At 40.9% G+C, this 15386-nt stretch overlaps 1 protein-coding gene across 1 annotated transcript; it reads right to left on the bottom strand.

Moving 5' to 3' along the window:
- Positions 1-8704: 8704 nt before the first annotated feature.
- LOC118379228 (natural killer cell receptor 2B4-like) lies at positions 8705-14047 on the bottom strand. Its single transcript, XM_035766231.1, is given in 9 exon segments — positions 8705-8779; positions 8909-8986; positions 9070-9128; positions 9324-9379; positions 9381-9441; positions 9594-9863; positions 10104-10133; positions 10136-10378; positions 13735-14047. Coding segments are annotated over 9 exon segments (945 nt in total). The 5' UTR covers positions 13808-14047.
- Positions 14048-15386: the final 1339 nt, after the last annotated feature.

The following is a 15386-nucleotide window of genomic DNA, read 5'->3' as shown; positions in this document are numbered from 1 at the left end:
AGTTCCTGTGGTCTGTGACACGAATGGGGCTTTGACAAAATTAGAAAGGTACAGATGCTTAACGAAAAACAGAAAAAAATAGCATCTATTGTCATGTTCATTTCTACACAACTTCCTCTTACTGTGAAATGAATGAACACATCAACACTGTCTTTCTATGGGAGGAAGAGAAAACTATAGTATGTGAATAATAACATATTTGTGTAAAAAAGTGAAGTCAATATTGCATTTACCATACCTGGTCATGTTTACATTTTCAGTACAATCTTTAATGTCACTAAGAGAGGTGTCAAAGGTTTGAGGTCATGGCATGTTTATCATTTGGTTTATGTTGTAGCTATTTGGAGGTCAACTGCATGTAGATGTTCTTGAGTTACAGTCTGTCAACTGTTCAAAGTAATAACCCAGGAAAGTAGTGATCACAGTGATAGATTGAATGAAAAAGAGAGAAATTAATAAGTGAACTACAGAAAATGTATGATGCCAGAACATTGTCATTCTTCTCTCTGAAAAGGACATACATCCTTGCACAACTTTTCATGTGTGCTCATCAGCCCAACAACTAGGTTTTTGCAGGTTTTTGCATATGACTCCATTTCTCTATTTGACTCTCTCTGATCAACATCACACAGCACCTTCCTTCACAAACCCACACTGCTAAAGAGGAAGAGAGCAAACCATGACCCCTCAACTATGACAAACAGCTGACCAAATGTGAAGTTCCTCAGACTTTTAATTTCATACACAAAAAGTCAAACTTAACCAATTACTTATTTAGTGTTATTATGCAAGTTGAGTGGACTTAAAAAGGACAAGTATTTGAGCCAATGTGTTTGTGTCTTTAGTCAAGAAACTCTGCTTGAAGTCAGTTGTAATTTGAACAAACTTGTTGAGTAAAATTACAAATTCATGTTTGCTCAAAATAACTCAAAACCACACCAATCATTATCATTTTCATTATTTCAGCATGATCTCTTGCAGGTTGATTTTCAGAATGGTTTGTTTCAATACCTGTGTATTTGCATGTACTTTAGAAAAAATGTATGGTATCTATGTTTGTGTAGCATAAGATTAATCAACCAATCAAACTAATCCAATAGTAGTTAGTAGTTCGACTTATTTCACCCTTTATTGTTATGGCTGTTCCAGTAATCAATTTTACCTTTTTTATTTATTTGATTTATTTCACCTTTATTTAACCAGGTAGGCAAGTTGAGAACAAGTTCTCATTTACAATTGCGACCTGGCCAAGATAAAGCAAAGCAGTTCGACACATACAACGACACAGAGTTACACATGGAGTAAAACAAACATACAGTCAATAATACAGTATAAACAAGTCTATATACGATGTGAGCAAATGAGGTGAGATAAGGGAGGTAAAGGCAAAAAAAAAGGCCATGGTGGCAAAGTAAATACAATATAGCAAGTAAAACACTGGAATGGTAGATTTGCAATGGAAGAATGTGGAAAGTAGAAATAAAAATAATGGGGTGCAAAGGAGCAAAATAAATTAATTAATTAAATACAGTAGGGAAAGGGGTAGTTGTTTGGGCTAAATTATAGGTGGGCTATGTACAGGTGCAGTAATCTGTGAGCTGCTCTGACAGTTGGTGCTTAAAGCTAGTGAGGGAGATTTTGTAGTTTGTTCCAGTCATTGGCAGCAGAGAACTGGAAGGGGAGGCGGCCAAAGAAATAATTGGTTTTGGGGGTGACTAGAGAGATATACCTGCTGGAGTGTGTGCTACAGGTGGGAGATGCTATGGTGACCAGCAAGCTGAGATAAGGGGGGACTTTACCTAGCAGGGTCTTGTAGATGACATGGAGCCAGTGGGTTTGGCGACGAGTATGAAGCGAGGGCCAGCCAACGAGAGCGTACAGGTCGCAATGGTGGGTAGTATATGGGGCTTTGGTGACAAAACGGATTGCACTGTGATAGACTGCATCCAATTTGTTGAGTAGGGTATTGGAGGCTATTTTGTAAATGACATCGCCAAAGTCGAGGATTGGTAGGATGGTCAGTTTTACAAGGTTATGTTTGGCAGCATGAGTGAAGGATGCTTTGTTGTGAAATAGGAAGCCAATTCTAGATGTAACCTTGGATTGGAGATATTTGATATGGGTCTGGAAGGAGAGTTTACAGTCTAACCAGACACCTAAGTATTTGTAGTTGTCCACGTATTCTAAGTCAGAACCGTCCAGAGTAGTGATGTTGGACAGGCGGGTAGGTGCAGGTAGCGATCGGTTGAAGAGCATGCATTTAGTTTTACTTTTATTTAAGAGCAATTGGAGGCCACGGAAGGAGAGTTGTATGGCATTGAAGCTTGCCTGGAGGGTTGTTAACCTCTTGAAGCTATGGGGGCGCTATTTCATTATTGGATAAAAAAACGTTCCCGTTTTAAGCGCAATATTTTGTCACGAAAAGATGCTCGACTATGCATATAATTGGCAGCTTTGGAAAGAAAACACTCTGACGTTTCCAAAACTGCAAAGATATTATCTGTGAGTGCCACAGAACTCATGCTACAGGCGAAACCAAGATGAAACCTCAAACAGGAAATGAGCAGAATTTTTGAGGCTCTGTTTTCCATCGTCTCCTTATATGGCTGTGAATGTGCCATGAATGAGCCTAAGCTCTCTGCCGTTCGTCCAAGGTGTCTGCAGCATTGTGACGTATTTGTAGGCATATCATTGGAAGATTGGCCATAAGAGACTACATTTGCCAGGGGTCCGCCCGGTGTCCTTTGTCTAAATTGATGCGTAATCTTCAGCTGCAGGCATTTTCCCTTGGGATTCAGAGGGGAAAGCACACTTCCACGAACGATATACCATCGAAGAGATATGTAGAAACACACCTTGAGGATAGATTCTAAACAACGTTTGCCATGTTTCAGTCGATATTATGGAGTTATTTTGGAAAATAGTTTGGCGTTTTTATAACTGAATTTTCGTTTTATTTTGGTAGCAAACATGACGCAGAAAACGGACCGATTTCTCCTAAACAAATAATCTTTCAGGAAAAACTGAACATTTGCTATCTAACTGAAAGTCTCCTCATTGAAAACATCCGAAGTTCTTCAAAGGTAAATTATTTATTTGAATGTTTTTCTGTTTTTTGTGAAAATGTTGCCTGCTGAATGCTAACACTAAATGCTATGCTAACGCTAAATGCTGCTACACAAATGCTTGTTTTGCTATGGTTGAAAAGCATATTTTTGAAAATCTGAGATGACAGTGTTGTTAACCTCTTCAACCTATGGGGGCGCTATGTCATTATTAGATTTAAAAAACGTGCCCGTTTTAAGCGCAATATTTTGTCACGAAAAGATGCTCGACTATGCATATAATTGGCAGCTTTGGAAAGAAAACCCTCTGACGTTTCCAAAACTGCAAAGATATTATCTGTGAGTGCCCCAGAACTGATGCTACAGGCGAAACCAAGATGAAACTTCAAACAGGAAATGAGCAGGATTTTTGACGCTCTGTTTTCCATTGTCTCCTTATATGGCTGTGAATATGCTGTGAACGAGCCACAATGTCTCCAGCATTGTGGCGTATTTGTAGGCATATCATTGGAAGATTGGCCATAAGAGACTACATTTGCCAGGGGCCCGTCTGGTGTCCTTTGTCTACGTTGGTGCGTAATTCTCAGTGGCAGTAATTTTACTATGCGATACAGACAGAGAAGTATCGTTCCTGGAAGTGTGCATCATTGAAGAGATATGTGAAAAACACCTTGAGGATTGGTTCTAAACAACGTTTGCCATGTTTCAGTCGATATTATGGAGTTAATTTGGAAAAAAGTTTGGCGTTTGGATAACGAATTTTCGTTTTTTTTTGGTAGCCAAATGTGACGCAGCAAACGGACCGATTTCTCCTGCACAAAAAATCTTTCAGGAAAAACTGAACATTGCTATCTAACTGAGAGTCTCCTCATTGAAAACATCCGAAGTTCTTCAAAGGTAAATTATTTATTTGAATGTTTTTGCTGGTTTTTGTGAAAATGTTTCCTGCTGATGCTAACACTAAATGATACGCTAGCTATCAGTACTGTTACACAAATGCTAGTTTGCTATGCTTGAGAAGCATATTTTTGAAAATCTGAGATGACAGTGTTGTTAACAAAAGGCTAAGTATTGAGCTTGAGGCTATGATTACGCTACCGGATCCGGCATGGCTCCATGCAAGAAGTTAAAAATCGCGCAACATTTCAGCATCCTGCTACTCATGCCAGGAATATAGTATATGCATATGATTAGTATGTGTGGATAGAAAACACTCCGACGTTTCTAGAACTGGTTAAATCACGGCTGTGACTATAACATAACGTGTGTTTCATCGAAAAGCGCAAGAAAAACTGATCACCAAAATCTGGAAAATATATCAATGCGCCACTTGCATGTATTGTCTAATGGAAAGCAAATTACATGGGGCTGAGATTGCAAGTCCTACAGCTTCCACACGATGTCGCCAGTCTTGTCAATTGCCTGGCCTTTGTTTCTTGGTCAAACGAGTGAGAGAGAGCCCATTCCTTCCGGTCTCCGACAGGATGTTTTGGATGAGCAATTTCTGAACATGATTTCAAGACGTGGAGCTATTGAATACACATCACCCCGTGATCAATTTGATAGATTATTAACGTTTACTAATACCTAAAGTTGGATTACAAAAGTATTTCGAAGTGTTTTGTGAAAGTTTATCGTCGACTTTTTTAATTTAAAAAAATGACGTTGCGTTTTAAAACGCTGTCTTTTCCTGGATCACACACTCTTCATAGATCGATATTTAGGGTATATATGGACCAATTTAATCGAAAAAAGACCCAATAGTGATGTTTATGGGACATCTAGGAGTGCCAACAAAGAAGATCGTCAAAGGTAATGAATGTTTTATATTTTATTTCTGCGTTTTGTGTAGCGCCGGCTATGCTAATTATTTTGTTTACGTCCCCTTCAGGTATTTCGGGGTGTTGCATGCCATCAGATAATAGCTTCTCATGCTTTCGCCGAAAAGCATTTTAAAAATCTGACTTGTTGGCTGGATTCACAACGAGTGTAGCTTTAATTCAGTACCCTGCATGTGTGTTTTAATGAATGTTTGAGTTTTAACGAGTGCTATTAGCATTTAGCGTATCGCATTTGCATTTCCAGATGGCTAGATGGGACGCATGCGTGTCGGGTCGACTTAAGAGGTTAACAAAAGGCTAAGCTTGAGAGCTAGCATATTTATTTCATTTCATTTGCGATTTTCATGAATAGTTAACGTTGCGTTATGGTAATGAGCTTGAGGCTGTATTCACGATCCCGGATCCGGGATGGCTCGACGCAAGAAGTTAACACAGTGTCCAAAGAAGGTCCAGAAGTATATACAGAATGGTGTCGTCTGCATAGAGGTGGATCAGAGACTCACCAGCAGCAAGAGTGACCTCATTGATGTATACAGAGAAGAGAGTCGGTCCAAGAATTGAACCCTGTGGCACCCCCATAGAGACTGCCAAAGGTCCGGACAGCAGACTCTCCGATTTGACACACTGAACTCTATCAGAGAAGTAGTTGGTGAACCAGGCGAGGCAATCATTTGAGAAACCAACGCTGTCGAGTCTGCAGATGAGGATGTGGTGATTGACAGAGTCGAAAGCCTTGGCCAGATCAATGAATACGGCTGCACAGTAATGTTTCTTATCGATGGCGGTTAAGATATCGTTTAGGACCTTGAGTGTGGCTGAGGTGCACCCATGACCAGCTCTGAAACCTAATTGCATAGCAGAAAAGGTATGGTGAGATTCGAAATGGTCGGTAATCTGTTTGTTGACTTGGCTTTCGAAGACCTTAGAAAGGCATGGTAGGATAGATATAGGTCTGTAGCAGTTTGGGTCAAGAGTGTCCCCCCCTTTGAAGACGGGGATGACCGCAGCTGCTTTCCAATCTTTGGGAATCTCAGACGACACGAAAGAGAGGTTGAACAGGCTAGTAATAGGGGTGGCAACAATTTCGGCAGATAATTTTGGGAGAAGGAGAAATGGGGAAGGCTTGGGCGAGTTGCTGTGGGGGGTGCAGTGCTGTTGACCGGGGTAGGAGTAGCCAGGTGGAAAGCATGGCCAGCCGTAGAAAAATGCTTATTGAAATTCTCAATTATGGTGGATTTATCAGTGGTGACAGTGTTTCCTATCTTCAGTGTAGTGGGCAGCTGGGAGGAGGTGTTCTTATTCTCCATGGACTTTACAGTGTCCCAGAACTTTTTTGAGTTTGAGGCGTGCATGGCCACGCAGTCGTGGGTGAACAGGGAGTACAGGAGAGGGCTCAGAACGCACCCTTGTGGGGCCCCAGTGTTGAGGATCAGCGGGGTGGAGATGTTGTTACCAACCCTCACCACCTGGGGGCAGCCCGTCAGGAAGTCCAGTACCCAGTTGATGACGAGCTTGGAGGGTACTATGGTGTTAAATGCTGAGCTGTAGTCAATGAACAGCATTCTCACATAGGTATTCCTCTTGTCCAGATGGGTTAGGGCAGTGTGCAGTGTGGTTGCGATCTCGTCGTCTGTGGATCTATTTGGGCGGTAAGAAAATTGGAGTGGGTCTAGGGTGTCAGGTAGGGTGGAGGTGATATGGTCCTTGACTAGTTTCTCAAAGCACTTCATGATGACAGAAGTGAGTGCTACGGGGCGGTAGTCCTTTAGCTCAGTTACCTTAGCTTTCTTGGGAACAGGGACAATGGTGGCCCTCTTGAAGCATGTGGGAACAACAGACTGGGATAAGGATTGATTGAATATGTCCGTAAACACACCAGCCAGCTGGTCTGTGCATGCTCTGAGGATGCGGCTGGGGATGCCATCTGGGCCTGCAGCCTTGCGAGGGTTAACACGCTTAAATGTTTTACTCACGTCGGCGGGCAGTGAAGGAGAGTCCGCAGGTTTTGGTAGCGGGCCGTGTCAGTGGTACTGTATTGTCCTCAAAGCGGGCAAAAAAGTTATTTAGTCTGTCTGGGAGCAAGACATCCTGGTCCACGACGGGGCTGGTTTTCTTTTTGTAATCCGTGATTGACTGTAGACCCTGCCACATACCTCTTGTGTCTGAGCCGTTGAATTGCAACTCTACTTTGTCTCTATACTGACGCTTAGCTTGTTTGATTGCCTTGCGGAGGGAATAGCTACACTGTTTGTATTCGTTCATGTTTCCTGTCACCTTGCCCTGGTTAAAAGCAGTGGTTCACGCTTTCAGTTTCACGAGAATGCTGCCATCAATCCACGGTTTCTGGTTTGGGAATGTTTTAATCGTTGCTATGGGTACGACATCATCAATGCACTTTCTAATGAACTCGCTCACTGAATCAGCGTATTCATCAATGTTGTTGTTTGACGCAATGCGGAATATATCCCAATCCACGTGATCGAAGCAGTCTTGAAGCGTGAAATCAGATTGGTCGGACCAGCGTTGAACAGACCTGAGCACGGGAGTTTCTTGTTTTAGTTTCTGTTTGTAGGCTGGAAGTAACAAAATGGAGTCTGGTCATTTTTTCCGAAAGGAGGGCGGTGGGGCCTTGTATGCGTCGCGGAAGTTAGAATAGCAATGATCCAGGGTTTTACCAGCCCTGGTAGCACAATCGATATGCTGATACAGTTTAGGGAGTCTTGTTTTCAGATTAGCCCAGCTACAATGAATGCAACTATGGTTTCCAGTTTGCATAGAGTCAAATAAAGTTAGTTCAGGGCCATCAATGTGTCTGCTTGGGGGGGAATATATACGGCTGTGATTATAATTGAAGATAATTCCCTTGGTAGATAATGGGGTCGACATTTGATTGTGAGGAATTCTAAGTCAGGTGAACAGAAGGACGTGAGTTCCTCTATGTTGTTATGATCACACCACGTCTTGTTAATCATAAGGCATACCCCCCCCGCCCCTCTTCTTACCAGAAAGATGGTTGTTTCTGTCGGCGCGATGCGTGAAGAAACCAGCTGGCTGCACCGACTCCGTTAGCGTCTCTCTCGAGTGAGCCATGTTCCCGTGAAGAAAAGAACGTTACAGTCTCTGATGTCTCTCTGGGATGCTACCCGTGCTCGGATTTCATCAACCTTATTGTCAAGATATGGACATTGGCGAGTAGTATGCTAGGGAGTGGTGCGCGATGTGCCTGTTTCCGGAGCCTGACCAGAAGACCGCTTCTTTTGCCTCTTTTACGACGTTGTTGTTTGGGTCGTCGGCTGTGATCCAATCCATTGTCCTGGGTGGAAGGCAGAACACAGGATCCCCTTCGGGAAAATCATATTCCAGGTCGTCATGATGGTGAGTTGACGTTGCTCTTATATTCAGTAGTTCCTCCCGACTGTATGTAATGAAACATAAGATTACCTGGGGTACCAATGTAAAAAAACAAAATACTGCATAGTTTCCTAGGAACGCGAAGCGAGGCGGCCATCTCTGTCGGCGCCGGTCAGTGGAAGTCCTCATGCGCAGAGATGTAGTGACATTTCAGAATCTCCTAATTGTAACTAGACCTTCAAAGAAAGGCATAAGGCCTTATGATATTCTGTAGATATGAGAAATAATAAAGGGAGAAGATTACAATAGTGAAAAAGAAAGCAAATAGTGTAGTTTGTGATGAAATTAAACAGTAACATCTAGGCCTATCTACAGAATATACACTTGTAAGATGGGGAGGGTTCCATATCTATGGAAGGCCCAGCTTATGACCACATCCTGTTCAGCTCACAGTACTTCCTGGTAGGGAGAAGGGGGGCCTTCTGGGCGTCCAAATGTGATCTTATCATACAGAGTCTGCAGCTACATGTGACAGATAATCTAGAAGAAACTGTTTCAGCATCAAGAAAGGTAGTGACTATTCTCAAAGTAGACTTCATAGTCTTCCATTCAATCACATACATTTTACCATTATGACCATTTATATCTTACCTTGTTCAATCTTGGGATAACCAGATCATTGACAGTTTCATAGATGGATATTGGGTTTACATGACTGTTTGATCTTGTCTGGAATCAAAATACAGCCCATTACAATACAGAACATACAGCTTTAACACATTCAGATACATAATAAGGCAATGTATACTTACATCTCTAATTATTGTGTTGTCCATAACATCAGCATATATTGTGTTGTCAATTAGATCTTCTGTGTTTTATAAGAACAAAATATCAACCAATCAGAAACATTTATACGGGATATCAACAAACATACCCAGGAATTAATTAGGGTGTTTTCTAATTTCTAGCAAATCCCCCCCAAAATCATAGCAGCTGAAGAATACTTCTAGAAACAACAGAAATGTCACCTTAAGTATAGCTGAGGAACCTAAGCTGTACATACCTGTGTTACTTTGGCCCCTGCAGTAGCACACTGCCACAGCTACAGTGAGGATCAACGACAGCGCCTCCCACTGATATTCCGATGTAGATGGTATACCACACCAGTCCTGTCACATATTGTACAACACACACGATTAGACTATACAATATGATAAATACTGAATGGCTCTATATCATGTACAGTACATCCAATGTAATCACATTGCGTTCAACATTATCGGATAAGCACACTGAAAAGTGTATAGAAGGGATTATTATGATATCTAGGTACCTGGAGTGGTTGTGTCATTACCACACTTTTCCATCTCAAAGGCAGTTTTCCAACTGACTAGGTTGGAGGCGTTGCACTTTACACTAATGTTTCTCTCTGCTGGTGAGAGAGAGAAGTAAATCTGCTGGGCGTCCCCGTAGATCTCATTGTTTCTCTCCCAGGTGTAGGTAAGGTTGGGGTAGCAGGACACATTGCACACCAACCGTACCGTACAGGAGCAGTTGGCCAATAGCTTGATGTCTGTCTGGATCACCACCTTGGATATAGGCTCTGACCAACCAGGAGAGAGATAAAGACTCGTAATCAGTCTCCTAAATGAACCCTACCGTAGCCATACCACCAGGAGAAAGACGACTTGAAAATGGGATGGATATTTAACAACGCACGGTGAGTTAGGTCAGTATGAAACCACAAAACCTGTGTTATAGTTTAAAGATCGTCAGCCATGTTTATGGATATAAATAAGAATTATATCAAAATAGGATTAAAAAAAGGGTGATAACAGCCTACCGTGGACCTTCAGAGTGATGGTCTTACTGTAAGTAGAAAATCCCCTGAGTCTTGCAGTGTCAGTTCTCTGACTGTTAAACTGAAGTTTTTGGTGTTCATCTTTAGTCTCCCCACAAACTGGGATCCAGGTGAATATACAACTTCTGTGTTGAATTCTGCAATATCCTTTCTCATATACTTCCACACCAAGGATTTGAAATGTCCCGTCTCTAAGCCTGCCAGCAGCTCCACGGAGTCCCCCACTCTCTTGTTGATGATCAGAGGAACACCCACAACTGAAACACACAAATACACACGTTATACACACATTGCACACTATATTACAATGATCTTATTACTGTATAATTATTCATGTAAGTACGATGTAGCATGTGATGTAATTACTCGTTGTTACACTGCAATACTTGTTACAGTGTGACTGTGATACTACAATACAATAATACACTACAATGCAAAGTCCTACATAATCAATAATAGATTAATAGATTATAATGGATTGGATTTATATACAGCACATTTCCAGGTTTCATTTATGCTGTATGTGGAACTTTTGTATATTTTCACTTTATATATCTGTGTGTGGGTCCTTTTTAACTTGATTGAAGTCCACTCCTCCCCCACATTCAGTAGAACAGGATGAGATGACAGGAAAAGAGAAGTGGGGGTGGATCTGATAACCCCTCCTCAGTTCACAAGTACAAATACCTCTGTGTTTACTGTGTAATTATTCACCAGAAATGCATCATATACTGCATGAGCAACGTTATAATTACATATCAGTCTGAAGTAAAGAATTATAAAGCAACAGATCGTATCACCCTGTGCCTAATGGCTGTCATTCACTACATTTAAGGGGATATGGGACTGTATCAAATTATTGTTTCTATTTAATAATATGATACATTATCCGACTGGGATAACTGCAGTTATGTCTTAAATTCTTAAATGAACTGTAACTGTGTTTTTTTCAAGACAGAGGATTTTTCGTGTAAGTTCTAGAAGCACTGCAACAGCTGCTGACCCAACCACACAATCAGCACTCATTCAAAACTGCAGAATACACACATCATGATATGTTCCTGAATAAAGGTATTATGTAGGTGTTATCAAACAGTAGTAAGTCAATTGTTCTGAGTTATCCAACCAATCACTGATGATTAGGCATGCTTACAGGCAACACATATAATGTAAAAACCAACAAGGAAGTTAGAGAAAGCTGAACGGTTTTCCTTATCATGCAAGCAAGCTCATGCAATAGATCCTGTTTGGGGATGATTCTACCCTCTTGGTTTCACATTAGAATAAGGAGACCGTTGAAAAGACCCTAAGCAGCCAATTGACTAAAGTCAGAAAGTGGTTATCTGTAAGGGTTTTCCTGTGGTGAAGGAGAAGCGGACCAAAATGCAGCGTGGTGGTTATTCATGTTCTTTAATAAAGGAACTAGACATGAAATAACTAACAAAACAAGAAATGTGCGAAAACCTAAACAGTCCTATCTGGTGCAAACACAGAGACAGGAACACCCACAAACACACAGTGAAACCCAGGCTACCTAAGCATGATTCTCAATCAGAGACAACTAATGACACCTGCCTCTGATTGAGAACCATACTAGGCCGAAACATAGAAATACCCAAAACCTAGAAAAACAAACATAGACTGCCCACCCAACTCACACCCTGACCATACTAAATAAATACAAAACAAAGGAAATAAAGGTCAGAACGTGACATTATCCATTTAGGCAAGACAGAATGTATCCTGTTTGGTTCCAAACACAAAGTGAACAACTCTTCCAACTTCTTGGTCAAGTTTAATAGTGTAGCGGTGAAGGAAAAATGCTCTGTTACATTCATTGGGAAGTGAACTGGACCAACACATAACACGCGGACTTGTGGCTCTGAAGGCCATTGGGAATGTTCACTCCAGGACAAAGATCCTGGCAAGAGGACCCTGGCAACATCTCTGATACAGTGCCACTATGACTATGCTTGTATCTCATGGTTCAGTGACATAACAACAAACTTCCAACGGCCCAAAACAAACTAAAGTGCCAGTTTCCAGACGATCTGGTGGTGGTGCAGATTAAACTGTTGATGGTTTTTAAAGTGATACATGACCTTTCCCCAGTTACCTGTCTGGTTATTTTAATTTCATTAGAGACTCTCATAGCCATCACACCAGAGCCAGTGTTGCCAATATGAGACCGCTGCTCTATAGGAGCATGGCTGGAAAAAGCTATTTCCTGTTAGGGATGATGTGAATTTTCGCAGCTTTCCGCAGCTTTTTGTTAAAAATCGCGCAACATTTCAAAGCCAGGAATATAGTAGATGCATATGATAAGTATGTGTGTATAGAAAACACTCCGAAGTCTCTAAAACTGGTTAAATCGTGTCTGTGGCTATAACAGAACGTGTTTAGGAGTAAAAATCCCAGGGAAAACTGTTCACCAAAAACACAAAAAAAATATTCATCCGCCAGTCAATGTATTGTCTAAGGCGATAGAAAATAGATGAGGTTCCGTTTACAATGCCTACAGCTTCCACACGATGTCGCCAGTACTGGCATTTCATGGCTGGTTTATCCTTGGTGCGATGACGTATAGGCACTTCCTGTCTTGGGGCGCACCGGAGGAAGTTATGAAAGTGAAAAAATGGACGATGATTTCAAGACTTGCTGCTATCGAATACAGATCGCCCCGTGATCAATTTGATCGATTATTAACGTTTATTAATACCTAAAGTTGGTTTACAAAAGTAGTTTGAAGTGATTTGTAAAAGTTTATAGGCAACTTTTTTAATTTTAAAAAGTGATGTTGCGTCTTGTAAAGGTGAATTTTCCTGGATCAGACCGGCCTTCATAAAATGACATTTTGGGTATACAATGACGGATTTAATCGGGAAAAAGACCCAATTGTGATGTTTATGGGACATATAGGAGTGCCAACAAAGAAGCTCATCAAAGGTAATGAATGTTTTATATTTTATTTCTGCGTTTTGTGTAGCGCCGGCTACCGCAAAATCTTTTTTTTAGGTCTCGTTCGGGTATTTCGGGGGGGTGCATGCTATCAGATAATAGCTTCTCATGCTTTCGCCGAAAAGCATTTTACAAATCTGACATGTTGGCTAGATTCACAACGAGTGTAGCTTTAATTGAGTATCTTGCGTGTGTGTTTTAATGAAAGTTTGAGTTTTATCGAGTACTATAGGTGGCGCTCTGAAATTTCCGCTGATTTGGTTCCTGTACAGGAACCACCATCTGTAACAGGTTTTAACACTGGTGCAGAGGAATGGAATGGTGTACCAAACCATATACAATCTATCAATACACTAGGGAGTTTTAAGCTAAACCTTAAGATAGGGTTTATGTGCAAGATGCTTTAAAACTGTGCAAGTATAATTGTTTCAATGAACGGTACTTGGTATTCTATTTTATTCCTTTTACGGGTTCCTCTCTAATGATGAGATGTATTTTGTTTTCATGTTATCTTGTGTTTACTGTATTTTTGTTTTATTCTATTTTCAAGAGGACCACAATGGGGATACGTTTTTAAACTTGTTTGTGTCATCCTCGTTGATGGTTCTACTGAGTTAAAAATTTTCAAATAAATAAAAACAGTGACAGAACTTACCATAATGGAGGTTAGAGAGTAGGACGAGTAGTATTCCCTGTTTGGAGAAGCAGGAGAAGGGACCACCAGACATCTCTTTAAGGCTTTGGCTGTTTCCTCTGGCTGTATGTCCTTGTCTTTCACTGTCACTGATAGCTAGCGGTTGACTAACCAAAACACAGAATAAAGAGCAGAAACTTCCTTTTGATGAGGCCTGCTGTTCTATGAAATAATTCCTTTATCTTAGCTGAAAAAGAGGTCACATTCTACCCCTTCACTCAGCTTCACATTCTACCCTTTCACTCAGCTTCAGAGGCATGGGGTCTGTCACTGTGTTGATCAGTCTGATGGTGGTGGTTTTGGAGCATGTGTTTCCTAGCTGCTGCTGGTTGTGTGGTTAATGGTCATGGTGTTTCACAGATACCGGTAGCTTTGTTACTTTATGAGCAGACCACTCAATGTTGCAGAGAAAGAGAAAGGAGGGAGATAGAGGACTCGGGGGAAGAGAGAGAGCGAGACAAAGAAAGACAAGACAGACAGAGAGAGAGGGGGGGGAGAGCAAAAATGTCAAAACACTGTCTCTGCAGTTTCATCTAGGCTTCATATGCCTGCAGGAGTGTTTGCTTGACTTCTTCTGCATGCTCATAGGTCAGTGTGACTGAGGGACATGAAACACCTGTCAACTTTTTCGGAAGGTAGTAGGTCCCATGTTACTGATAGAGGCCCCGTTTCTACGTTTCATATAGCATCTTGTCGTGATGCCACTTCTAGTGACAATGACCTGGCTGCTGGCTGTCTGTCTCACCACATAGACATTAACACATAGACACAGAAACCCCCTAACTGGAACAGTGACCTTCCAGACCATGCAGGGACACTGGAAATAGCAGTAAGAGTCACACACCACTAATGTCATTAATCGTCATGATCTGTCTGTAGGATGAGGAGGCAATATGGGAGAACAGGTAGTCATTCATACGTAGGTTACTAGATTCTCAGAACTCCAGCAGAGTATATGACATCATAAAATGGATAAGAACTGTTATTTTCAGGCACACTCTTCCCCAAAAAGTCATTCTGAAAATCTCAATGGGTCTTCAGCTGATGGGGTACGGCATTTGAACTTTGTTCTTGGGGCATTTATGTTATATTCTTCAAGATTCAATGAGTAGATATAATTAAGTCCAAAAATGGATGCAGAAATAGCTCACACATTGTGGAGCGTAAAATCTATACTAGGCTGAAAGGAGTTTTTACCATATTAAGTTGTATGGAAAAGTTGATGATGATGATACAATCAATATACTGTAAGAAAGCACTCATGCCATCTGGTGGATAAAAAATAGTTTTAAAAAAAGCACAACGCAAAGACATTGTAAAAGTACAGGCCATTAGAAGAAAACGTGAATAATACTTATTAATATTTTGTAATATTTTGGAAATTCATATACAAATACGTTATTATATGATCGGAATTACAGATATAACAAATCAAAGATAATATGTTTTAATAAATTTTACAACAAAACATTTCAGTACACAATGCAACGCAGATACAATTGCAGTAGCTGCAGATAAGATGCATCATTTCACCAAAAAATCTGTTCCAGTGAAACACAATTAACCCATGCTTAAATACAATATATCTGTTTGTTTATAAAATAAGAAAAAAA

The sequence above is a fragment of the Oncorhynchus keta genome, chromosome 13, assembly GCF_023373465.1.
Source record: "Oncorhynchus keta strain PuntledgeMale-10-30-2019 chromosome 13, Oket_V2, whole genome shotgun sequence".
NCBI classification, from domain to species: Eukaryota; Metazoa; Chordata; class Actinopteri; order Salmoniformes; family Salmonidae; genus Oncorhynchus; species Oncorhynchus keta.
This window is presented reverse-complemented; position numbering and strand designations above follow the sequence as displayed.